This window comes from Tamandua tetradactyla, chromosome 20 (genome assembly GCF_023851605.1).
Source record: "Tamandua tetradactyla isolate mTamTet1 chromosome 20, mTamTet1.pri, whole genome shotgun sequence".
NCBI classification, from domain to species: domain Eukaryota; kingdom Metazoa; phylum Chordata; class Mammalia; order Pilosa; family Myrmecophagidae; genus Tamandua; species Tamandua tetradactyla.
Window position 1 is genome coordinate 59,749,954 of NC_135346.1, and position 24,598 is coordinate 59,774,551.

At 48.8% G+C, this 24,598-nt stretch overlaps 2 protein-coding genes and 1 long non-coding RNA gene across 11 annotated transcripts in view; 1 reads left to right on the plus strand and 2 right to left on the minus strand.

The window, feature by feature from the left end:
• Nucleotides 1-7,338: 7,338 nt before the first annotated feature.
• Nucleotides 7,339-13,893, minus strand: LOC143664632 (uncharacterized). Its single transcript, XR_013166562.1, has 3 exons — nucleotides 13,767-13,893; nucleotides 12,953-13,027; nucleotides 7,339-11,761 (listed from the first exon to the last, which is right to left on the minus strand). It is a non-coding gene; the product is annotated as an uncharacterized LOC143664632 (long non-coding RNA).
• A 137-nt stretch (nucleotides 13,894-14,030) lies between these two features.
• On the plus strand, nucleotides 14,031-20,198 carry HNRNPAB (heterogeneous nuclear ribonucleoprotein A/B). 2 transcript variants are annotated; one of them, XM_077137821.1, is made up of 8 exons: nucleotides 14,031-14,301; nucleotides 14,401-14,632; nucleotides 15,455-15,623; nucleotides 16,268-16,426; nucleotides 16,614-16,745; nucleotides 18,241-18,358; nucleotides 19,159-19,299; nucleotides 19,594-20,198. In XM_077137821.1, exons 2-8 carry the CDS (start codon nucleotides 14,424-14,426, stop codon nucleotides 19,662-19,664), a joined length of 999 nt encoding a protein of 332 aa, XP_076993936.1. In that variant the 5' UTR covers nucleotides 14,031-14,301; nucleotides 14,401-14,423; the 3' UTR covers nucleotides 19,665-20,198. The 2 variants fall into 2 exon arrangements, with proteins under 2 accessions (XP_076993936.1, XP_076993937.1); XM_077137822.1 differs by lacking the exon at nucleotides 19,159-19,299 and having other exon boundaries at nucleotides 14,033-14,301.
• PHYKPL (5-phosphohydroxy-L-lysine phospho-lyase) overlaps nucleotides 19,941-24,598 on the minus strand; it is a 35,645-nt gene continuing 30,987 nt past the window's right edge. For 3 of the 8 annotated variants that reach the window (XM_077137812.1, XM_077137816.1, XM_077137815.1), the window contains exons 10-14: nucleotides 24,008-24,162; nucleotides 23,607-23,696; nucleotides 21,793-21,923; nucleotides 20,898-20,982; nucleotides 19,943-20,655 (exon numbers count right to left, since the gene is read on the minus strand). In XM_077137812.1, coding sequence (XP_076993927.1) covers nucleotides 20,915-20,982; nucleotides 21,793-21,923; nucleotides 23,607-23,696; nucleotides 24,008-24,162 — 444 coding nt within the window. In that variant the 3' untranslated portion in view covers nucleotides 19,943-20,655; nucleotides 20,898-20,914. Of the gene's footprint in view, nucleotides 20,656-20,897; nucleotides 20,983-21,792; nucleotides 21,924-23,606; nucleotides 23,697-24,007; nucleotides 24,575-24,598 lie in introns of those variants that run through there. The other 5 variants (XM_077137813.1, XM_077137820.1, XM_077137817.1 and 2 more) reach the window with 5 other exon arrangements.

Consider the following 24,598-nt stretch of genomic DNA (forward strand, 5'->3'; position numbering starts at 1 on the left):
AAGAGACTGGATGAGGTCACTTGGGGACTGAGCCTGGTGGCCACCGGCATGCTCACAATCAGCCTATGAGGAGGAACCCGCCAAAGAAATGGAAAAGGATTTGGCCATAACAAGGGATGAAGTCCTGAAACATGCTGTACTATGGATGAACCTTGAAACATTATGCTACGTGAAAAAAGCCAGACACAAAAGGAAACATGGTATGATTTCATTTCCCTGAGATGTCCAGAATAGACAAATCCATAGAGACGGAAAGTAGATTAGTGGGTGCTAGGACTGGGGGTGGGGTGGGGGTGGGAGGCACTGCAAATGGGTAAGGGGTTTCTATTGGGGGGATGGAAATGTTCTAAAGTTGATTGTGGTGATAACTGTCCAACTCTGTGAAGATAGTAAAACCACGGAAGTGTAGGTACACTTTAAGTGGGTGAATTTTATGGTACGTGAATTATCTCTCAATAAAGATTTAAAACAAAACAAAAAAAACGAAGAAACTGGGAAGTGGACAGAAATGTAGAAAGATGTCTTTGAATGCGGCCCCGGGAAGTCCGTCCCACCGCAGTTCACCGCTGCCGACCACGCGGGGAGTCTCCGGTTCTCACCTTTACTGGCAAAGTGGAGGGACAGTCATCTGGGACTACAGCAATTGGTGAAAAGCCAATTCTTGGACGTCAATCTTGGGTGCTGGAGGTAGTTCCGACCTGGCAGCCACCAAGAGGGTGCGTTTTGGAGGGAAAAGGTTTACAAGCAGAAAGTGACAAAGGGTAACGGCGGATCAGTCCATAGACCCCAACCCAAATCTGACATCAGGAAGACCCTGGCTGGGGAGGGACGATGACTGCGGCTGACCCTGGCACGGCAAGGCACGAGCAGACAGAAGGGCTGGACGAGGGGGGCCTGGGATTTGCCTCCGAGGAAACTCAGGGAGCCAGCGGGCAGGTTTAAGACGCCGGAACGGATGAGGTGTCTGTCATTTGCGGAGGTCAGGGGAAGGGCACGGACAAGGTCGTGGAAACCTAGCCCAGCCGGGGGGTACTCGCAGGGAAAGCTCTGCGGGTAAAGCGCCGAGCGCACACCTGGCCCGCAACTGGTCCTCCCCGGAGGCTGCGCATGCTCAGGTCACCCGGGGGGCGTGCCGGAAGTGCGGCGCGGAAGCGGAGGGACCGCGCGTCTGGAGGGCGGCTGGGGCTGGGTGTCCTCTGGGGAGGAGGCAGGGTTTAATGAGGACGGTGGGAGGCTGTCCCTGAGTTGGAGGTTTGCGCTGCCAAAGTGATGTAGAAGCCACTGATGTAGGGCTCCAGCCTTTGGTGCAGTGGAGGTGTAAATAGCTGAGGATACTGGGAGAAGGCGACTTGGTGGGGCCATCCACAGGAGCAGGTATTAGTTACTCAGGTGCTGCGGAGGCATGGGTGGGCAGGTGCTGCAGACGGGATGTGAAGAGTGGGAGACAGATGGGACACTGGAGAGAAAGTGAACAGTGACCAGCTCTGTTTTGATTGGCATTTGTCTAATGGCTAATGATACTGAGTATCTTTTTATGTTATTTATTGGCCACTTGTATATCTTCTAGGGAGAAATACTTATTCAAATCCCTGGTCTGCTTTAAAATTGGGTTGTTTGTCTTTTTGTTGTTGAGTTGTAGGACTTCTTTATATATTCTGGATATTAAACCCTCATCAAATATATGGGTTCCAAATATTTTCTTCCATTTGAAGGTTGTCTTTTCATCATCTTGATAATATCCTTTGATGTACAAAAGTCTTTAACTTTGAGGAAGTGCATTTTGTCTATTTTTTTCTTTTGGGGTAAAATTTAAAAATCCATTGCCTACTACAAGAACCTGAAGATATTCTCCTATGTTTTCTTGTAACAGTTATATAGTATTTGCTTTTGTATATGTCATTGATCTACTTTGAATTAAGTTTATTTTTATATGGTGAGAGGTAGGAGTCCACATTCACTTTTGCATGTGAATTTCTAGTTGTTCCAGCACCATGTGTTGAAGAGACTATTCTTTTCCCCATTGAATGGACTTGGCTCCCTTCTGGAAAATCACCGGGCTATGTATGTGTGGATTTGTCTCTGGACTCTCAATTTTATTCCACTGGGCCATATGTCTATTCTTATGCCAGTAACACACTTCTAATTATTGTGGTCTGAAGTCAGGAAGTGTGAGTCCTCTAACTTTGTTCTATTTCTTCAAGATGTTTTGGCTGCATGGGGCCCCTTGCAATTCTGTATGAATTTAGGGATCAGCTTTTACATTTGTGCAAAAAAAAAAAAAAAAAGCCTGCTGGAATTTTTATGGGGATTGCATTGAATTTGTAGATTGCCTTAGGCAGTATTGACATACTGACATATTAATAATACGTCTTAAAATCCATGAACATGGGATATCTTTCCATTTATTTAGGTCACCTTATTATCTATTCAGAATGTTCTGTAATTTTCAGTGGTTAAATTGATTCCTAGGTATTTTATTCTTTTAGGATGCTATTGCTATTATAAATAGGATTGTTTTCTTAATCTCCTTTTTGGAATGTTCATTACTGGTGCATAGAAATCTAGCTGATCTGTGTGTGTTTACCTTGTATCCCACAACTTTGCCAAATTTGTTTATCAATTCTAGTAGCTTTCTTGTGGATTCTTTGGGATTTATTTATTTATTTGTATTATGTATGGTGGCAGTCACATTTCATTCTTATTCCATGTGATTATCCCATTATTGCAGCAACATTTGTTGAATTCTTTTCTTCTTTTTCTTTTTGGAAGTGCATGGGCCAGGAATCAAACCCAGGTCTCCCTCATGGCAGGTGAGAAATCTACCACTGAACTACCCTTGCAAACCCTCTTTGGGATTTTTTATATATAGGATCATATTATCTGCGACTAGGGATAATTTGTCTGTTTCCTTTCCAATTTGGATACCTATTTTTTTTTCTCTTTTTCTTGCATGATTGCTCTGGCTACGATATCCAGTATATTACTGAATAACAGTGGTGACAGTGAGCATCCTTGTCTTGTTCTGGATCTTAAAAGTTGGAAAGCTTTTAGTCGTTCACTGTTGAGAATATATACTGTGAGTTTTCATGAATGCCCTTTATCATATTGAGATGAGTTCCTTTCTATTCTTTGTTTTCTGAGTGTCTTTATCATGAAAGGGTGCTGGGTTTGTCACATGCCTTTTCTGCATTAATTGAGATGATTGTGTGATTTTTTTTCTTCATTCTTACTGTGGTGTATTACATTGATTGATTTTCTTATGTTGAACCAACCTTGCAATCCTGCAATAAATCCCACTTGGTCATGAAAGTGGTGTATTGGAGTCTCCAACTATTACTGAAGAACTATCTATTTCTTCCTTCATGTCTGTCAATTTTTGTGGCTCTATTATTCGGTGGATATATGTTTATAATGGTTATATCTTCTTGTTGGATTGAACCTTTTATCAATATAATATCCTCCTTTGTCTCTTGTAATCTTTTTTTTTTATTTTATTTAAAGGCAACTTTGTTTGACAGTAATGTAGCCACTCAGCTCTCTTTTGGTTATTGTTTCCATGGAATATCTTTTTTCCACCCTTTTATTTTCAGCTTCTTTGTCTCTTTGTACCTAAAGTGAGTTTCTTGTAGACAGCACATAGATGGACCCTGCCTTTTCATCCAGTCTGCCCATCTTTGCCTTTAAATGGGGGAGTCCAATCCCTTGATCTCTTGGCACTTAAAATAATTACTGAAAAGGAAGGATTTGCTTCTACTTTTTAGCTATTTGTTTTCTGTCTATCTTGTATATTTTTTGTTCTTCAATTATTCCATTACTTCCCTTTTTTTTTAAATTTAGTGTTTTTGTAGTGTACTCTTTTGATTCCCTTCATCATTCCTTTTCTCTACATTTTTTAGTTATTTTCTTAGTGGTTACCTTTGTAATTACCATTAAAATCCTAAACTAAGAACTACCTAGTTTGCTAGTACCAATCTAGTTTCAGTAGTATACGAACACTCTATTCCTGTATATTTCCAACCCCCACCCCTTCATATTGTGTTTGACTCAAATTACTTCTTAGTACATTGCATGCTTATTAACATAGATTTTAAATATTTTATTATGCATTTGCCTAAGTCATATGGGAGGGGAAAAAAAAAGCAGTTCCAAAACCAAAATACAATGTACTGGTTTGAAAGGAAGTATGCCCCCTAGAAAATCCATGTTTTAACCAATATCCCACTTCATAAAGGTAGAGTAATCCCTGTTCAATACTGTATGTTTGAAACTGTGATTGGATCGTCTCCCTGGATGATGTGATTTAGTCAAGAGTGGTTGTTAAACTGGATTAGGTGATGACATGTCTCCACCCATTTGGGTGGGTCTTGATTGGTTTACTGGAGTCCTATAAAAGAGGAAACATTTTAGAGAAAGAGATTCAGACAGAGCAGAGAATGCTGCAGCACCACGAAGCAGAGAGTCCACCAGCCAGCAACCTTTGGAGGTGAAGAAGGAAAACACCTCCTGGGGAGCTTCATGAAACAGGAAGCTGGGAGAGAAAGCTAGCAGATGATGCTGTGCTTGCCATGTGCCCTTCCAGCAGAGGGAGAAACCCTGACCGTGTTCACCATGTGCCTTCTCACTTGAGAGAGAGACCCTGAACTTCATCAGCCTTCTTGAACCAAGGTATCTTTCCCTGGATGCCTTTGATTGGACATTTCTATTGACTTGTTTTAATTGGGACATTTTCTCAGCCTTAGAACTGTAAACTAGTAACACGTTAAATTCCTCTTTTTAAAAGCCATTCTGTTTCTGGTATATTGCAGTCCGGCAGCTAGCAAACTAGAACATACAATAATACAAGATTTTGTATTTATCTACACTATTACCTTTATTAATGTTCTTTATTTATTTCTGTGACTGAGTTACTGTCATGAATCCTTGTATTTCAGCCTGAAGGACTCCCTTTAGCATTTCTTGTGGGGCAGATATTCTGGTAATGAACTCTTTAAGCTTTTATTTATCTGTAATGTCTTAATTTCATCTTCACTTTTTTTTTTTGGCATGGGCAGGCCCTGGGAATTGAACCCTGGTCTCCGGCATGGCAGGCGAGAACTCTGCCTGTTGAGCCACTGTGGCCTGCCCACACCTCCACTTTTGAAGGATACTTTTGCCAGACATAGATTTTTTTTCTGTAAGGACTTTAAATAAGTCATCCCACTGTCCTCCATGGTTTCTAATGAGAAGTACACTATTCTTCTTCTTAGAGATCCCTTGTATGTGACAAGTCTTTTCTCTCTTGCTGCTTTCAATATCCTCTGCCTTTGGATTTTGACAATTTTGCTATAATGTGTCTTGGTTTAGATCACAGTCTATTCTGCTTGGAGTTCGTTGAGGTTCCTGGATATGTATATACATGCTTTTCATCAGATGTAAGAAGTTTTCAGCCATTATTTCTTCAAATATTTTTTCTGCCCCCTTCTGTCTTGTTCTCTGGGACTGCATATGTTGGTATGCTTGATGGTGTTCCACAGGCCCCTCTGATGCTGTGCGTTTTCTTCATTATTTTTCCTTTCTGCTCCCCACACTGCCTAACTTCAATCGCCTGTGTCCAGGCTCACTGATCTTTCCTCTGACTGTTCACCTCTGCTGTTGAATCCATCTAATGAGTTCTTCATTTCAAGTACAGCTCTGCAACTCCATTAATTGGTTCTTTTTTAAATTTTTATTTCAATTTTAATTAAAAATTTTTTTTTTCTATTTTTGGCATGTGCAGACTCTGGGAATCAAACCTGGGTCTCCCACATGGCGGGTGAGAATTCTACCACTGAGCGACTCCTGCACTGCCCTCTTTTATTTTTATTATTATTATTTTTTTTACAATTTCTATCTCCTTATTTTGTTCAAAGTTTTCCTAGTTTCATTTAGCTCATTGAAGTCTTAAGACAGTTGATTTAAGGTCTTTGACTAATAGTTCCAATATCTTAGCTTCCTCAGGGATGTTTTTGGCAAATTCCTTTTTTTTCCCCTGTGAATTGACCATAATTTCCTTTTCTTTGTGTATTTAAAATTTTTTGCTGTGAACTGGAGATTCTTGTTATAGCTCTGAAAATGTCGTTTTGCCATGCCTATGTTATTATTGTCACTGTGGTGCGTTGGAGCCATCAGTTTGTGACTTTTCCAAATTATTTTTGCTCCCAAAAGGGGAATGGAAAGAGAAAAGCAGGAGAAGAAATAGGTACTGCCTCTTTAAGACTCATCTGCTGCTTTCAAATGAATTGGTTTGGAACAATGGTTTCCCTCAGAGCCTGTCTCCCACTTATCTGAAGTAGCTGAGCAAAAGCTGTGATCAGCCATCAGACCAAGCACCCCCGCACACCCCTCCCCCACTGGATTTTGGAGGACTATATTTTTATAGATTACCCTGGCTCCAGCAAGCTGCACCAGGAGCTGGAGATGCAGTACTCACTGCTGCCTGCCATGTAGTTGGGGATGGGGGATGGCAGCTACTGCACAGAGGACATAACTCACCAATATTTAACTCAGTGTAATAGGTTCAGGTGTCAATTTGTCCAGATGATGGTGGACATAAGTCATTCAGCATGTGAATTTCATCTATGGCTGATTATATCTGTAGTGGGCTAAGGAGGATGCCTTCCACAATGAATGAGTAGCTCAGAGGCAGCACAGAATCAGACGGCTGGAGACAGAGAACGGACACCCCTGAGGAAAGCCGTTTGAACCCAGAAGCCTGGAAAGAGGGCCAGCAGATGTTGCTGTGTCCCTTTCCATGTGACAGAGGAATTCAGATGAAAGCTACCTGCCTTTCCTCTGAAGAACTGTAAATTTGTAACTAAATAAATCCCCTTTATAAAAGCCAGTCCATTAGTGGTGTATTGCATTCTGGCAGCATTAGCAAACTAAAACACTCAATTTACCAGCCTCTTTCTCCATCTCTTCCACTAGACATCAGAATTCCAAAATAGTTGATTGAGACAGTTCCTGCCAGTCCCAAAGTTGTTTTGGAGGCGGGACTGATCCCTGGAACTTCCTACTCCACCATCTTCCCATCGATGTCTCACTTGCCCTTTTTGACTTTGTTACCAATTGTCTAATAATTTTTAATGTGGCTCTTGGGAAATTTTAAATTACACATGTGCTTGCATTTGTGGTTTGCATCATTTTGTTTCTGTTGAACAGCAGTGCTCTAGAAGTCAGGCTCTGGGCAAGGCATGAGGAAAGTGGGAGGAGGTATATCCCTGGTGTGCCCCAGTGTAGTGTGGGGCCATGTGGGGACAGCCACATTTTATTAAGGGGAGGTGGTGGGTCAGGGTGAGGGGAGATGTGCTGACAGGGAAGGCTTCTGTAGGAATGGGTGGCTGGAGGTGGTGGTGGGGTTTGGGGGAGAAGTGAGATTGCTGGTTTGGGAGCAGCTGTGAGAGGCTGCAGAGCAACGCAGATTTCACGAAGCAGGAGGTTACGGAGCAAATGGCAGAGGTCCTGCCCTGAGAAGTTTCCATCTCTCAACCCATCTGCATGAGAAGACCCTATGTACTTGTCTGCCATTCTAAGCTTAGGCCATGCCCCCTGTTTGGATAAGTGGTTCCATAAGTTCACTGGCAGAATGTGGAAATAGAATGTTAAAGATGCAGCTTCAGCCCAAGAATCCTTCCTTCGCACAGCAGGAGAAGGCTTCTGGCTGCTTTCCCTGTGAGGACTGGAAACTCTTTCGTCAACCAGCAGCCTCCGCTCCCCTGCCTGGTGTGGCCCGGTGCTAGGAACAGACACAGCAGCTGGAGCTGCGGCTCTGAGCACTTGCTGCTCACACCCACGCAGCCCGCTTTGCCTTCCCAGGATGGTGGCAGAACCTAACTGTCCTGCGGAGGGAGAAGGGGGCTGGGCAGGTGCCCTAGGAGAGGGTACTATGTACAGCTTCCTGTTTCTCAGCTTTTGGGAAAAATGCTGGGTTTCTGTATCCATAGCTCTGTGGTCTTTCACACTCAACCCTTGGGAGGATGCAGACTTCAGCTTACCTCTTTCTTTTTTCCCTCCATCTGATCAGACTAAAATGTCTGTGCCTTGGAGGAGCAGCTGGAGGTGCTACAAGGATACTGAGCAGGAGTCTGGAGCCTGACCTGGGCAAGTTATTCACCACCTTCTCTGTCCTCCAATTTCTCTTCTGTTGCTGAGGTGTTTGGACTTGATGGCTGAAATCATATCATCTCTTGACCCTTTTCTAACCATTAGGAACTAATGTAGCCAAAGAAATGGATGAGACAGACTGTTGCTAGAGGCAGTCAGTGTCACCCCCTGCCTTCCTGCCAGGCCTGGTATGCAAACCCCCCACGTGTGGTTCTGGTCCAACTTGCCAGCCTTATGGCCATCCTGATCCCCTCCTTGTAGTCGATGTCCTAACCCTGTATGGACACAAAGTCCTGCCAACGGCCTCCTTGATAGCTCTCATCTGCCTTCCTTTCTGTCCCCTTACTTGGCCTATTGCTGAAGCAGTAGTCAGTGACTTCCTGCTTCCCGTGAGGTAAATCTGGACCCTTTATCATGGTGTCTGCGGTAGCTCGGAGCCATGTAACCCAGAAAAGCATGTTCTTAAACTTAATCCATTCTCGGCTTGTGGACCTGTTGTAATTTGGATCTCTTTGAGATGTTAATTCAGGTAAAGTGTGGCTCAGCTCAATCAAATTGGGCTTTAATCCTGATTACTGACGTCCTTTATAAAGCAGAGTGAAGGTCAGAAAGGAAAAAAGCCACAGGAAGGAGCCAGAAGTAACCAGAACCCAGAGAATCTAGGAAAGGCCACCATGTATACTGGCCTGTGACAGAAAAGCCAGGAACCAAGGATCACCAGCGTCAGCCCCAGGATGCTACTGTCTTTGGGGAGAAAGCATCACCTTGATGACAACTTGATTTTGGATTTCTGGCCTTCAAACCATGAGCCAATGAATTCCCATTGTTTAAACCAACCTACTGCATTTTTTTTTTTTTTTTTGCCTTAGCAGCCAAGAAACTAAAAGAGTATGTTAACCCCCTGCATAACTGGACAGTCTCAGTTTTCCTCTATCTTATGGAACTTCTTGCAGTTCTCCGAACAGCCTAGGTTTTGCTCAGTTGGCTTCTTCTGCTGGACCCCCACCCCCAACCCATCCCTGCTTCCCTCTGTCCTGCCTGGGTAACTAACTGCCTTTCTGCTTTATGACACAACCTCAGTGTCTTCTCCTTTGGGAAGCTTGTCCTCTCCTGCCTACCTCCCAGTTTACCTTGGTGTCCCTCCTGAGCAATTTTTATCTTCTGCAGTTGAACATTCATGTCACCCCATGGCCAGTGTTCTGTTTGTCATCTGCAGCTGACTCAGTCCTGGGGCAGGGGCTGCCTATGATGACGCATGCCAGGGGGTCACCCAGAACCGGCACTGGGAGAAGTTCATTGAAAGACTGACTGACTGAATGCTCTCCTCTAATATCTCCCCTCAGTGTCACAAATACACAGTTACCCAAAGCGGTGCTGGAAACTAAATCTAAACAAAAGAGCCTCCCGAGGCTGGTCTTTTTAGGGGGCACAGCTGCCTCTCAGCGGGGAGATGGGCATTTCCCAATTTCAAAGTTTTTTTTAACCCCCAACCTGCAGCACTGGTTCCTAAGATCTGGCCTTGTCCCGATGCATGGTGTCTGGAATTCATTATAAAAGTGAGATTCCACCTCTGTGGGGCCAGGGAACCGGAATTTTAATAGCTCTGCAGGGGCCTGGGAATGTAACAAGTTCTCAAAGCTTTAAAGGAGGATTCTGAAGGCAGACTGGGATGCTGCTGAGCTCCTGAGGAAAGTGGTGGGAAAATTAAGGTTTTGTATGTGATCACATATTCCACGGAGGTCTGATTCCAGAAGGGTTTTCAAGGCATTTCTGATTGGCCTCTTGTGGTTTCAAGTCTGCCTGTGAGACTCAAGAGGGCTGCAGGCTGCTGCCTTAAGGGTGCGACCTCAACGAGAGGGGTGACCGGGTGGCACAGCATCTCACAATTTCCCAAGTCTGTTTTTTTTTTTCCTTTACTGCACGTACTGGAAATTGAACCCGGGTCTCCAGCATGGCTGGTCAGAATTTTACCACTGAACCACCTGTGCACCCCTTTCCAAGTTTGTTCTGAGGATTCTATCAGAGACATGTTAGGGGAGCCTAGTAGATTAAGGAATCTTTCCTTAGATGCTTCTATTGGTAATTGTGGTTATTGGAATTTGTAGCAGCTCTAGTCTGCCCCTCTTCCGTGCCAGGCACAATGCTGAATGCTTTACATCCATCCCCTCTGAGCTTTGCAGGAGTGCTCAAGGGGTAAGCTTTGACATCGCTATTCTAAGTATGAAGAAGCCGAGTTTCATGGAGGTTTAGTTAGGAATTGACATCTCCGATGCTTTCAGATGATGACAATGATTTTGGTGGGTTTGGGCGTCAGACAGAAGAACAAGCTGGAGGCTAGGGAGAGCTGGATGGCACTCCATCTAACGATTTTCCAGAACTAACTGGAAACATAACTCTTTATGGAAGAATCGTCATTTGTAAATCTTGGCAAATAGTTTTTTTTAAATGTTCCAAGCATGTGCAGGGCAAGGAAGCATGTCTGAGAGTCAGATTCGACCCATGAGGGACCTGTTTGTAACCCTGGGTTAGGAGGTATTTTACTCTTTCTGAAAGTATTGGAGAGATTGGGATGAAGGAAACAGAACTGGTGCCTGTATCTCATGGAGCCCACGGTGAATGTCAATATAGTGTCCTGCCATGCCCTTCCCTTGGGACATGGCAGGACACTTCCTAGAGGAAGCAGAAGCCTGGTGGATGGGTAGCAGGGGCAGGTGGAATTCAAGGTAAAGGGAACATCAGATACATTTGCATGGAGGCAAGGAGTTAGTGAGTTCCAGGAAATGAAAGAAATCAGGCATGGCCAGCGTGGAGAGTATGAGACGTGGCTAGTTCATGCCCAGCTTTGGCTTCCCAGGCTGTGTGGAATATTCTTGCAAAGCTAGGCTGTAACTACAGATAAGTCACCAAATCTCAGCAGCTCGACACAATACAGGTTCACGTCTCCCTGATGACAGGTCTGACATGGATTGAATAGCTCTCTACAAGATAGTGCTTCCATGCATAATACATGGACCCTGGGTGTCAGGGCAGGGAAAGAGAGGCCTGGAAGAGGCCCCCAGTATTAACTGCCCAGGCCTGGATGTGATGCTTCCACTGAGAGACCACACAGCAAGGGAGGCTGGAAAGTGGGAAGGAGCCCACGGATTGCTGAGAGCCCCGACTGTGTCTGTCCCCCTATTCACCAAGTAGGGTTTCACTCTCAGAGCAGTAGACAGCTGAGGTTTTCACATGAAGTAGTGACGAGATCAGACTTGTTTTAGAAAAATTCTTCTGGCTGTAGACAGAGTTGGCCTCCAAGGCAGGGAGCTGGAACCCCATCTGGCAGAGTATGGGAAGTGACGGGAGTGGGAGTCGAGTGTGCTACAGCTGAGGCACAGTGTATTTTTAGTTAACATGCAGTGTCCACCTTGCAGGCTCAGCCCAAAAAAGGGAACGAGGAGAAAATTAGACTCATGTAATTAAAGTAAGTGGTCAAAGTGCATTTTGTGCGTGCCATCTTTATCCGCGAAGGTGCACATCCCACACATATCGCTGTACAGCCTGAGTCCCCAGTCAGGGGCACAGTTCTCTGTGGACTTCAGGGATTTTCAGGGGTGACTTGAGAACCTCATTGCCAGGGGAGATGCTCTCCCCTCCGGGTCTGTAACCAGGACAAGAATGGTGAATCCTTGCATGAATGGGACTTCCTGCTGCATCCAAATAGCCTAACGCCCCACTTCTATCAGAAACACCCTTTGGTGCAATAGAAAGCATTCTGTGCTGAGACTGATCCCCAACCGCCTGCAGTTCTTTATAGTTTACAGTGTTTTCTAAGCCATTGCCTCATTTACGCCCCAAAATATTTTAATCAGATATGAGATATTCTATATTCAACCAAGGGACCAAAGCTTAGAGACACCGTGCCCCACAGTAGCCAGGAGCCCTAGGAATGATTTAATCTGGAACTGAAAGTACTGGTTTTGCAGCCACAGAACAAGTGTTCTTGTGTATAACATATGGATAACTGCATAAAGCTGTTTGGAAGCACCAATGAAGCGATGCAGGGAAAAAATTTGCAAAATGTGAAGCACTGTCCAAATGTTGTTATCCTCAGACTGGACATGTCATTGAAAGCGTTTGCCCCAGTTGTGCTAAAGAAATCTACATGCATGATGGTGGAAGATGAAGGGAATCTATGCCCTCTGTTGTTATGTCTTGGGACTGCACATGCATGATTTGACTTTGAACTTCACTGCCTGAAATCACATCGATTTCTTGAGAGCTGTGTCCCTCATCTCCTATGGGTAATATCCCTGCCCCTCATTTCTGGGGTTGGGCAAGGGCTGGGGGTGCAGGTGTCGTTTGCCAGAGACTTCCCCATTAGCCCCATCACCAGATTTCAAGGCGATGGCATGTCTAGGGTTTTATGGAATAAAACTAGTCACGGAATCAAGCCTGAAAGTGAAGAAGTCACCTGGGCTCTGGGGTGAACCAGGTGCTTTTGCCCATCTAGGAATGGACAGTGCAGTTCTGGTTGACTGTTGCCTTGGGGGAATGCTGCTCAGGTGGCCAAACCTTCAGATTTTTGTAGGGAAGTCCAAAATTTGGATATATCCCTGCCCCCTACCCCCATCATCAAAATTTTCAGCCTCACATTTCACAGGCCAGCTGAATTAGGGCACAAGTTGCCTCCCAGGCTTTGGGCCACAGCTCCGGACTTCGGTGTTCTTACTTACAAAGAAAAAGTGAGGGTGATGCTACTGTCCTCCACCCGGATATCAGGAGACCACATAAAATTAAATGCTCAGCCCACCATTCCAGGCCTGGCTGTAAGAATCCAGGGAAACATTACCTACTTGTTTTCTGTTGCTATTTGGAATCCTTAAGCTTTCGAGGTTGTAATCCTGGTCCATTTGGGGCCTGTAACCTTTATGATTAAAAGGAACCAACAGGTAAGGGCGGTGCAAGGGTAGTTCAGTAGGAATTCTCCGTCTGCCATGCAGGAGACCCAGTTTGATTCTTGGTCCACGCACGGCGCAAGCACAAGCAGGGCAGTCAACAAATGGTGCTGCAATAATGGGATACTCACATAGAAAAATAATGAAATGTGACTCCACCATACAGCAAACAAACAAACAAACAAAAAGGTATCACAGAATTACCCAGGTTTTTTTAAAGCGTTGGGGTCAAGGAGAATACATGAAGGGGGTTGGTATTTTTGTGCATTAGAAAGAGATATCTAGTCCTCCCCAATTTCACTAGTTCGCGGAAATGTTTTCAAAAAAAAAATTCAGCAAAAATAAATGAATTAATTTAAAGGAAAAATTTAAAATAAGCAAAAGCACAAGCGACGCTAATCATCTGGATGGCGCTGGGCGAGCGAGGATCGGGGCCACACCGGGGTCCCACCGCCCTTCCCGCCACCTCCTCGCTGAGCGCCACAGGTCGCCAGCGGATCTCCTGGGTCCCCCCTTCCCAGCGCGGACAGTGGGGAGGTGGTAAAGGCCGGAGCGCGCGGCCGCGAGGGGCACTCGGGCCGGCTCCGTCTCAGTACCTCGAGCCGCGCCGAGGGCCTGGGAGGGTCCCACCCGCCCAAACCCGAAAGCCCGGCTTCGGGGCCCGGTCCTGTCATTTCCAGCTTGGAGACCTTTATCTGCGAGACTTACTCGCGCTGTTCCCTCTTTGGGAGATCGGGGTGGCCGAGGCTGCCAGTGGCGGGTCAGGGAGGAAGGGAAGGAGGATGCGAGGCGCCCGGAACACCGCGTAACCAGAAAGGGGCTCACGACCCCTCCGCAAGGCCCTGGTCGCGCGGGTTCTAAGAAGAGAACAAAGCCCGCCCGCGCGCGCGCCGTCGCGGCCAATGGGGCGCCGGCGTCAGGCTGAGTGACGGGCAGGCGGAACCAATGGGCACGCGTTTTGTTGCGAGGTGGCGCCGGCTCCGGCATTATAAAGAGCGCCACGAGTCGGCATTGTCAGGCGGCGGTACCGCGCGGGCCGTAGTGGGGTTGTAGGTCGCCGCGTTTCGGGCACCGTCGCCGAGGAGGAGGCGGAGGAGGTGGAGGAGGAGGGAAGGAGGAGGGGAGCGGCTCCGTCGACGGACGGAAGCTAGGCCTCGCAGCGCGAGCGTGAGCTCGGCCAAGCCGGCGGCGCCTTTCCCGGCGGGTGGGGACGACCGGGCCCCGCGGCGTCATCGGCGGCGAGGTGAGCTAGCGGCCGGGGCCGGGCTGGCGGGCGGGCGGTCGGGACAGGGGGTTCGGGCCCGTCTGACGCGCTGTCCGTGCGGACAACTGCTCGTTGCAGGAGCCGCCGCGCAGCGGCCTAGGATGTCGGAAACGGGCGAGGAGCAGCCCATGGAGACCACGGGCGCCACCGAGAACGGACACGAGGCCGCCCCCGAGGGCGAATCGCCGGCCGGGGCTGGCACCGGGACCGCGGCAGGGTCTGGCGCCGGGAGCACGGCGCCCCCCACCGGGAACCAGAACGGCGCCGAGGGCGACCAGATCAACGCCAGCAAGAACGAGGAGGATGCGGGGTAGGTGCGGCGGCGGCGGGCGGACGGGGGCGCCGCCTTTGTTCCGGGGCGGCCTTTTGTTGGCGCCACGCGGCGGGGGGAGGGGCGGCCGGGCCGGGGCTGGTGGCGGCCCGGGGATCTCCCTGCCCCGGCCGCGCGGCGCTCGGGAGTTTGCAGGAGTTTGTTGGGGCGACTTTAGCTCCGCCCCGTAGCTTTTCGCGCAGAGCCGGGGGCTGGGGTGGGTGGGGGAGGAGGGGCGGGCTGCCGGCCCGGGAGAGGGAAGCTGCTCGGACCCCGGGCCGAGGCCGGCCCCGGGACTGCGTGGGCGGAGTTGGCGCGCGCCCGGGGGTGTAGGGAGGACGGCCTCCCTCTCCCTCCTTCCTCTCCTCCCGCCGAGGGCGGAGTCACCGGCTGAAAGTGGTGTCTGCTGCAGGAAGCCGCGAGTTCCTTGAGAGTGAAATCTTAGGGGGAGGGGAAGACAGGGCGAGACTGTAGCTGTTTTATAAGTGGTTTTTAGGCACGTGAATTTCTAGTTTGTGAACCCTCGGGGCTTTAGACTCCCTGGCGAGGTTGTCCTTATTTTTCCTGTTGGAAAGAGGGACCTGGAAGTGCGGTCTTTTTTTAAGCTTGGTTAATATGAAGGTGGAGTTTGAATTTGGAGGGTAGTGGAGATTTATTTGTTAAGACCCTTCTAAGGTTGAATCCTTACAGGTTTTTAAGGTTGCTTTAGATCCTGGTAGGAAGTGAAGATCTCAGTGAAAGATTTTTAGAGCGCCACCTCTTCTTAAAAGTTATAGCTTATTTGTAAGACTTGTTGCCGTTGGTCTCACTCTACCATTTCAGAAAAATGTTTGTGGGCGGCCTGAGCTGGGATACCAGCAAAAAGGACCTGAAGGACTATTTTACCAAGTTTGGAGAGGTTGTTGACTGTACGATAAAAATGGACCCCAACACTGGACGGTCAAGAGGGTTTGGGTTTATCCTTTTCAAAGATGCAGCCAGTGTGGAGAAGGTAAGTTGGGTTTTTATATCAGCTGGCTTGGAATAGGGTTTGGAGTCATGAGGTGGTGGCATATCATGTGACTAAGTGTTTTGGGAAAGGCCAGGGAGGTTAGGGACTTGGGTTCCTGTTTTTGAAGACTCGTAAGCCCCGTGTGGGAAATATGGGCTGAAGGTGGTCCAGGAAGATGATAGTTAACATTACTTGTTCTGAATACTGCTGACCATTTTACACTGAGGATTAGAAGAGCGTATGATAGTTGTTGTGAGTTAGGTTTATTTTTAGCCCCATTTTATAGAGAAAAACACTGTGGCTCAAGAAAGTTTTCTCTGAGAAGAAATCAGGCAGCTAGTGTGGGATGGGGTGAGGATTACAACCCCAGCAGCCCAGCCTCCTGGCTGTGCTCTCTGTCGTGGTTGCTCTGCCTGGACAGGAAGAAGGGTGTATAGCATTACTAAAGCATCAAGGGGGAAGACTGATTTCTAGGTGTTGTAAACCGGCAGTTATTCAGGTGTGAAGAAAATTGGGTTGGAAAGTCCAGCTGGGTTCGTGTTTGGGGGGGGGAATGCGATGTTTTATGTACCTGCTTTGGAGCCTTGTGGTTCAGAGAGAAGGGCCATGCTGAGTTGGAACCCAACCCCCTTCCATTGGAATAGGTCCTAGACCAGAAGGAGCACAGACTGGATGGCCGTGTCATTGATCCCAAAAAGGCCATGGCCATGAAGAAGGATCCAGTGAAGAAAATCTTTGTGGGGGGTCTGAATCCTGAAGCCACTGAGGAGAAGATCAGGGAGTACTTTGGCGAGTTTGGGGAGGTGAGTGTGTGGCCCTGGGAGTGGTCTGCCAGCTACCACTGGTCTTTTGCTGTTTTTGCTGGTCAGGTTTCTCCTCAACGGGTCTTCATTTTCCTTCCTGGCCTCTGTGGGCCTTATCTCCTGTGATTTTCCTCCAGCCCCTGGTGCAGGGGGAGGCAGTGGCCCTAAACTTTTCTTGTGTTTACAGATCGAGGCCATTGAGCTTCCCATGGATCCAAAGTCGAACAAAAGACGGGGCTTTGTTTTCATCACCTTTAAAGAAGAGGAACCTGTGAAGAAAGTTCTGGAGAAAAAGTTCCATACTGTCAGTGGAAGCAAGGTAAGGTGACCTTTGTGCCTGGCCTCTTAGGGACTGGGGATTTATGGGAACCCAGTGGGCTCTTTAAGATCCTGACCTCAGGGAGCCCCCAGGCTGGTAGATAGGGCTGGCCTAAACACAGGAAATGAGAGGGGTCAGAGGAAGGGTGACTTCTGAGGGATAGAGCATGCTTCTTTGTTTACTGATTGAAAGCTAGAGTGAAAGGTATTCCAGATGTAGAGTCCAAGGTATTTGAGGCGTGCAGTTCAGATTTTAGAAGACTCTCAGACTTCTGCCACTCCCTTCTGCAATCAAATCGCATTTATCCACCTTCTTCCCCTTTGGGCACTGTCTGTTCTCCTGCCCCTAAGCAAAGGTCCTTCCCAGTGATCTCCCAGGGTCATGGTCAGTTTTGCCTTGCTTGTGGGGTCCTGTGCAGTAAGAGGTGCACTGTTCTAAGCTCTGGTGGAGTTGGGTGGTTTGGACTTCAAGGATTCCTTCAGGTGGCTGTGGAGGCAGTTGGTAGTTGGGTGTGACTTGGCTGTGGCAGGGTGTGTCTGAGCAGGAGTGGCTGTAAGATAAGGTGGGACAGGTAGGGTGGGGCTCTTGGAAGTCTGCATTCTGGCTGGCAGTTTGGAAAGGCTGGGATAGGGAGTGAGCCTTCAATTTTCTGTAAGGTGAAGTCGGACCCCAGGGCTCTGGAACAGGGATCCACAGAGGCCCTTGTTTTCTGTGCGTGATGTGAAATAGGGTGAGGAGAACATTGGGGTGCACTGTCAAACTGCTGAAAGTGGGTCTTGAAATAAGTGCTGCACTCACCAACTGAATCACCTGTTACAGCAGTTGCCCAGTTTATAGGAGGATGCTTGTGCAGATGCACTGTAAGTGGTTTGTGCTGTTAATATGGAGGGGGGAGGATTTAATCAGGAGCAATTTGAAGGTTCCTCCACCCTGCTCTTCGACGGGAGATTTTTTTTTCCTCTTTGAGTAAAACGGAGTTTGATTCTTTGGGCCCTGAGGATACAGGTGCTGGCTCATCCCAACAACAACCAGTGGTTGGAGTGGGGAGGGTAAGGCCCTGGGCTTTGGTGGGTTTCTTCATTCTTTAGAAAGGAGAATTTGAGTGGGATGCTTTGTTTCTTTTCTATAAATACAAAACAACCTCCTTGTTCTCTAAGGCACCTCATCTGGAAGCGTGCTGTCTGCTTACACTGGGCCAGGATTGGCACAGTTGCTGTTCTTGTTAGTTGTGGTGCTGCTACAGGGCTGAGACGAGACAGATCCATGGTTGTTCCTGTGTTTTCTGTGGGAAAAGGCTCAAGCCTGAAAAGGCCCTAGGGCTGATCTTGGTCTGTCTTAAGTTGGCTCAAGAGCTCCTAGCCCAGATGTGGCTTCTGGATCCCCCTAATGTTTGGCCCATCTCTGCCAGATGGTTTGTTCAAGAGAAAGTGTGTGTGCACCAGCCCTGTCATGACCTTGTCCCTGGCCTGACTTACTGTCTCCCCTTGGCTTTTAGTGTGAAATAAAGGTGGCCCAGCCCAAAGAAGTCTACCAGCAGCAGCAGTATGGCTCTGGGGGTCGCGGAAACCGCAACAGAGGGAACCGAGGCAGTGGCGGTGGTGGAGGAAGTGGAGGTGAGTGGAGACTGAAAGAAGATGGGTCCTGTTTCCCTGACTGGATGGAGCCTTCTGCAGCTGTCTTGGGGGCTCACTCTGTCTGGCCTCTGGTGCTGTGTGTGCAGGGATGGGGATAGGAGTGCTCTTCTGGGTCGTGTGTGTGTGTGTGTGTGTGTGTGTGTGTGTGTGTGTGTGTGTGTGTGAGAGAGAGCACTGCTGCAGTCTGGCCTGGAAGAGTCTTGGCTTAAGCTGGATGGGGATAGGAGTGCTCTTCTGGGTCGTGTGTGTGTGTGTGTGTGAGAGAGAGAGAGAGAGAGAGAGCACTGCTGCAGACTGGCCTGGAAGAGTCTTGGCTTAAGCTGCCTGGGTCCCAGGGCAGAGAACATCGATATCCGGGGTGTGCTTGGCTCTGGCTGTCCTCTGAGTCTTGGTATACCTGTGGGTAGCGGGCAGAAGGGTAGGGGGAGGGCTGTGCCAGGTGCTTCACCTCCTTTTAACCCAGGCTTTTCTGACTCCAAAGCTTGGGCTCTGTCCTTTTTGAAGCCAAGCTGCCAGGATGGGTGGGGGTGATTCTGAGTGAGCGAGCTCTTGCTTCATTTGCCCCCAGTGAAGTCAGTGTCCCAGCTTTCCAACATGCTGCTTGGGTCACTCAGGTGTTGGGCCAGGTCCAGGGTCCCTCCACCAGCCTAGCAGTCCCTTGGCTTCTGCCTCCGAGTTGCCATAGTGAGCCCTGCCATTCAAAGGGCAGGATTTCCTCCATCCTAGCTCCTGCGTGTGCTAAATGGTCCATGGGCCCCTGTGCCCTGCTCCCCCCACAGGTCAGAGTCAGAGTTGGAATCAGGGCTACGGCAGCTACTGGAACCAGGGCTACGGCTACCAGCAGGGCTACGGGCCCGGCTATGGCGGCTACGACTACTCGCCCTATGGCTATTACGGCTACGGCCCCGGCTACGACTACAGTAAGTAGGAGAGAGGGAGGCCCCATCTACTCCCATCCAGGGGAGGCAGGACAGACAGCACAGGGACCACTGGCAGCAGGGGCTTTGGAGTCAGACAGGCCTGGGCTGGTGGCCTGGCTCTGCCACTTCAGCTCCCTGGCTTTGAGCTTGAGCTTCAAGGCCTGGTTTTTTCTGTAAAGTAGGGAAGACACTCCCTACCTTGCAGGATAGAGTAGCTGCTGAGTATGTGAGTGCCTGGTACAGGGTGAACACTCACTCAGTAGCTGCCACTGTCATTGTCCTTCTTGTCCCCAGGTCAGGGTAGTACAAATTACGGGAAGAGCCAGAGACGCGGTGGCCATCAGAATAACTACAAGCCATACTGAGGCTGCGGCAGGACGACGGGCTGACCGCACACGCTTTGTTTGGATATCGAGTGAACACAATTATGTACCAAATTTAACTTGGCAAACTTTCTATGGCCTGTCCCATGTGCATCTTATTTAAAAATTTCCCCCTGGAAATCACTCTCCTGTTTACTATTTCCAGAGCTCTAGTTGTGTTAGGCAGCGTGTGGTGTATCTGCGGCCAGAGCGGCAGTACGGGCTGATCGTACCGCGTTCCCCAGAGCGGGTGGGAGGGTCTGCTTCCAGCTGCTGCTCTGCAGCCTGGACCTGTGGACCCTGGTGGTAAAGAGTCACCTGTATCTTAGGAAACCGATGTCACCTTTTTTCACCTTTTAATTTTATATTATTTGTGTCATACATTTCCTGTAATGGAAGTGTTAATTTTACTGTACTTTTTGGTACCTTTTGGGAATCTAATGTATTGTAAGGTATTTTACACGTGTCCTGATTTTTGCCACGACCTGGATATTGAAGCTATCCAAGCTTTTGAAATAAAAATTTAAAAACCCCCAACTTGGGTGAGTGTGGGATGCGCTGCGTGAGACCTAGCCCAGAGCGGTGGGGTGCCAGGTGGTGCCCTTCCCAGCCCAACACCCTCCATCCCCCCACCCCAGCACCTTATTCAGCTGCTGAGTCCACCTTCAAAGTGGAATGTGGGAGAGGACCTGGTTGTTGCCCTCTGTGCTCCTGTGTCTTAGTCTGGGTCCATCTGCCGTCATCTAATGATATCCTGCCAGGCAAAACCACATACTTCATAACCTTGGGGTAAGACAGGTTTCCTTTAATGATTCTAAAGGATGTCCCCTTTAAAGAAAGGAATTGGCCAGTTTTGAGGCAGCTGTTGCAGGGGATGGAGATGGTGCCCGAGGACTGCCCCCTTGCACGAATATGGTCTCCAGGGCAGCAGAACACAGGTCTTGGGCCTCAGTCTTCGGCTGCTTGGGACAGTCAATGAAGAGGTGGTATGAACCTACACATAAAGGGGTAGTATTGTGGGAGCTAGCATGTACTAGTTTATTCTGGCAGAAGTATCTGCTGGCTGGGAGGAACACCCCAAGACATCCCAAGTCTGGAGTTAAGGCCCAAGTCTAAGTGTAGCTGGGAGCAAGAGGCAACGGGGGAGGGGTTCCATGTAGACAAGGCTTGCTGAGCAATGAAGGAGCCATGGATGGCTAGAAAGGTGCCTAGTTCAGAGAGGCCCTGCCCACTCACCTGGAAGGGCAAACACCTCATGGAGCAGGGCAGGGCTGGGGCTGAAGCTGGAGCGTTTCACAGCTTCTCACCACCTCTTCCATATCTGAAAAAGACCATGGCCACCTGAACCATTTTTCTCATCTGCTTTTATGGTTCAGTCGTCTTGGGTAATAATTGAGCATGTGCGCTGTGCTCTCACATTTTACCCCTCATGTGGCTGAGCACTTAGCCACAGGATTTGTAGCAATTTTGTCAAACCACTAAGCCCTCTCCTTATCTCAACTGAAGCTCCTCTGCCCCTAACCCAGTTCTGTGGCCACCTACCCTCAAACTCTGCAGATACACCCCCTTTTCACCATCAGTTGGAAAGAAAACCTGGAGGTAAAGATAGGGGAGGGGTGGGTCCTCTGTTGGGGCTGTTCTGATCTCCACCCTGACACCGGAGTTTGTCTGAGTCCCTTCACTGAGCTTACTCTACACACACCACAGCCCAGCACATAGTCACGGATTAGTAACTTTCAGTTAATTGTGTGAATGGATTCCAGAGAGACCTTTGGCTGACTTTGACCCCCAGAGGTGATTTGGAATGTGGGAGAGATTTCATTTTGGATGAGTCAGTCCTGGGTTCAAGTCCCTCAGCAGACCCCTCCCCAGGGTCAGCCAAGGGCACATACATGGCCTCAGTTCCCCATTTAGTTCTGTAGGGCTCAGCCTCAGCCCACATGGCCCTTCTTTCTTTGCCTTGTATTCCACAGACAGGCATCTATCCTGGATGCCAGGATGGGTGGTGGCTCAGCACCACCTACTAGGTCAGCTGGTGGGCTCTGCCACCCTTCTTGCTGTATGCTGGGAGATCCCAGCTCCTGGCCCCAGGTTGACTTCTGGAGATGGGCCACTCAGGCTCCAGGCTCACCAGTAAGAACGGCATCCAGCTTTGCCACCACATGTCGTGCATTGTCCATACTGAAGCACATCGGGGGCTTGAACTTCAAGACATTCTTCCCAGGGCCATCAGTGCTCAGCAAAATACAGTTCTCTTTCAGCCTGGAGGGGCAGGACACGAGCAGAAACCCTGCTGCCTCCCAGCTAAAGACCCAAATCCCTTCCCGTGGCCTTGGCCTCAGGGTCTGGATCCCAGCCACACTGCCCTCAGAGCCTTCCAGACACCAGCTTCTGCAGGACACTGCCCTTGCAGCCCCCTACCAATTTCCCATTCATTCTCATGGCTTGTGCTCTTGGCCCTCAGCTTGCTGCACCCTGGCAGAGGCTTCCCTTCTCTGCCTGGAACCCCTGCCTCAGCCAAGGCCAGAATAGGACTACATGGCTGCAGAAACTGCCTTTCTCCTGCCTGTGGCTACAATTTCTAGGTGTGGCTAGGTCTTGTTTCTCTCAGTTCCTTTTTTCCCTCTCCCCCCAGATTATCCTGCAAGTCCAGGCAGATGACTCTGCATTTTTTTTTTTAACTCATAAAAATATTTTTATGTATCTGCTCTGATTTTGACATTGATGGTGGGGCTGGGGAAGGCCATTGCTTTTTAAAAGAAGTCTTTCAAATCTTTGAGATCTCAACAAGAAAAATTTGTGGATGAGCCTATTGGTCTCCGAGAAAGGAGTTCCTATCAGAAAATTAACAACATTCTCTTTTCTCTGGCAGGACTCTGCATTTTTAACTTCCAATTCTTTTTAGGAAGATGACTTTATCTCCCCAACCTCCTTAACTTGGTCATTTGTGTCCAAGAATCATGTAATATTCAATAGTTAGACTTTTTTTTCAGTAGTTAGACTTTTAGTAAGATAGTTTTACCACCAAGAGGGGTCTAACAGGATTTACTCTGGCTTTTACAATTTTATTTATTCCTTTTATTGCTAAAGGGAATACATAAATTGTCTGCAGTGGGGGAGTATCTGCCTTTTAAATCCTCTTTCCCTTCTATTTTTTCCAGTACTGACAGCAGCCATTCTACTAAGGACAAGGTTTGGACTTTGGAGTCAGTCAGCCCTGGGTTCATATTCCTTCCCAAAGGGAGGGAAGATTGCAGGTCAGACAACTGCCCCTTGAGCCCCAGGGCAGTTGTGAGGGGAATGAAATCAGACTTGGCCTACAGTCAGGCTGTGCCCCGGGGACACTGGTGGAGAAAGGGGAGAAGGGTGGGTAGTGGAGATAAAAGGAAGCAATTACACAGGAAAACGGGAAGGATGTCTGAGGTTCCACGTGGAGTTCAAACAAAAGAACATACAAACGCAGGATTGGGGTACATGGATTCTAAGTCTTTGAGAAGCTTATTCATCCAGACAGACCTGATCCTGCCCCCCTGATGACCCACTCCTCTGGGAATGATTAGTCTGGTTTCTGCCCCTGCCCTCTTTCTCCAGAGCCACTTCTCTGGTCTGAAATGTCATTTTAAGAACTGGCTATAGTCTTGGCTCAGAGCACAGGCCACTCTGGGCTGGGAAAACCTCTGCACCTTCATGTCTTTGCTGCTAGGTGCTGGGTACAGAGCTGAACACACCCGCCTCTCTCCTGGAGCCCAGGCAAGTGGGTGCAGATGGGCCACTTGCCTCCCACCCCCCAGAGGCTTGGGTGCTGCACTCCTTCAGCTGATCATCCATAGGCCCAGGCTGCCAGAAACAGGATGGGAGAATGGAGAGGCAAGAGGGAAGCTCCTTTCTCATCAGGCTCCCACTATTTCCTACTCTGGAAGGCAACTTTTTTCAAGGAAAAAATACCTGGATACCAAGTAGTCAGCCTCTTCAGTGGCTGGAGTTCTTGTAGCCTCATCTTTAATCAGATCCACGCCAATGAAGAGCCCAACGCCCCTGGAGCACAAGGTGGCAATTCAGAAGGCTGGGCCCGAGGACCCTCAGTCCTAGCTCTCGCCCTCTGCTGGGAAGGGTGGCTTCAGTGTGGACAGAGGCAAGAAGTTTGGGGGTTTGAAATCCTGAGTTCAGTTTGAATCCTGGCCCTTCCCCTCCCTAGAAGTGCTATGTGGGGCAATTGTGCTGTAGTGCCTCAGTTTCCCCCTCTGTAAAGTAGAGATAAAAATACCCGCCAGCCCAGATTGCTGTGAGGTTAAACAGGAAACAGCTGCTTAGTAAGCGGATGGTGACCACTGCCCTCAGAGCCTCACCTGATGTCCCCAATGATGGGATGCTTGGCTTTCTGCTGCCTGAGAAGCTCCATCAGGAAGCTGCCCACGCTGGCGGCATGAGCCTGGAGCTGCTCCTTCTCCAAAACATCCAGGACGGCTAGCCCCACAGCACAGGAAACAGGGCTGCCCCCAAACTGAGCCAGGGGACAAAGGGCAGGTCAGGCCCCAGGAGAGGGCTATGCCCCAGGGAGATGAGGACAGCAGGACCACCACCCACATTCCAAGGTACGGACCATGGAACTCCTTGGAGCTTGGAGTCCTTGGTAAGAAATGGAATTCTGAGGGCTCCTCTGGGCTGCGCAGCTGCTAATGTGGCTGTAACCCAGCTCAGGTACACGCAGGCTACTGCAGCAGAGCCCAGAGGTGCAGGATGGGAGGAGAGAAGGTGAGCTGTGCGTTCCCACGGAGCTGGGTTTTGCTAAGGGAGGCCTTAGGGCTGTGGCCTCAGGCTGTTTCCTATGCTGCCTTCAAGGTGATTAATGGTGGGCCAAAGTCATACCCAGGTACAGCTACTGTGTGTGGTTGGTTCCCCAGAGCAGACTTGACCTGGCAAGTGCATTATGAAAAGTT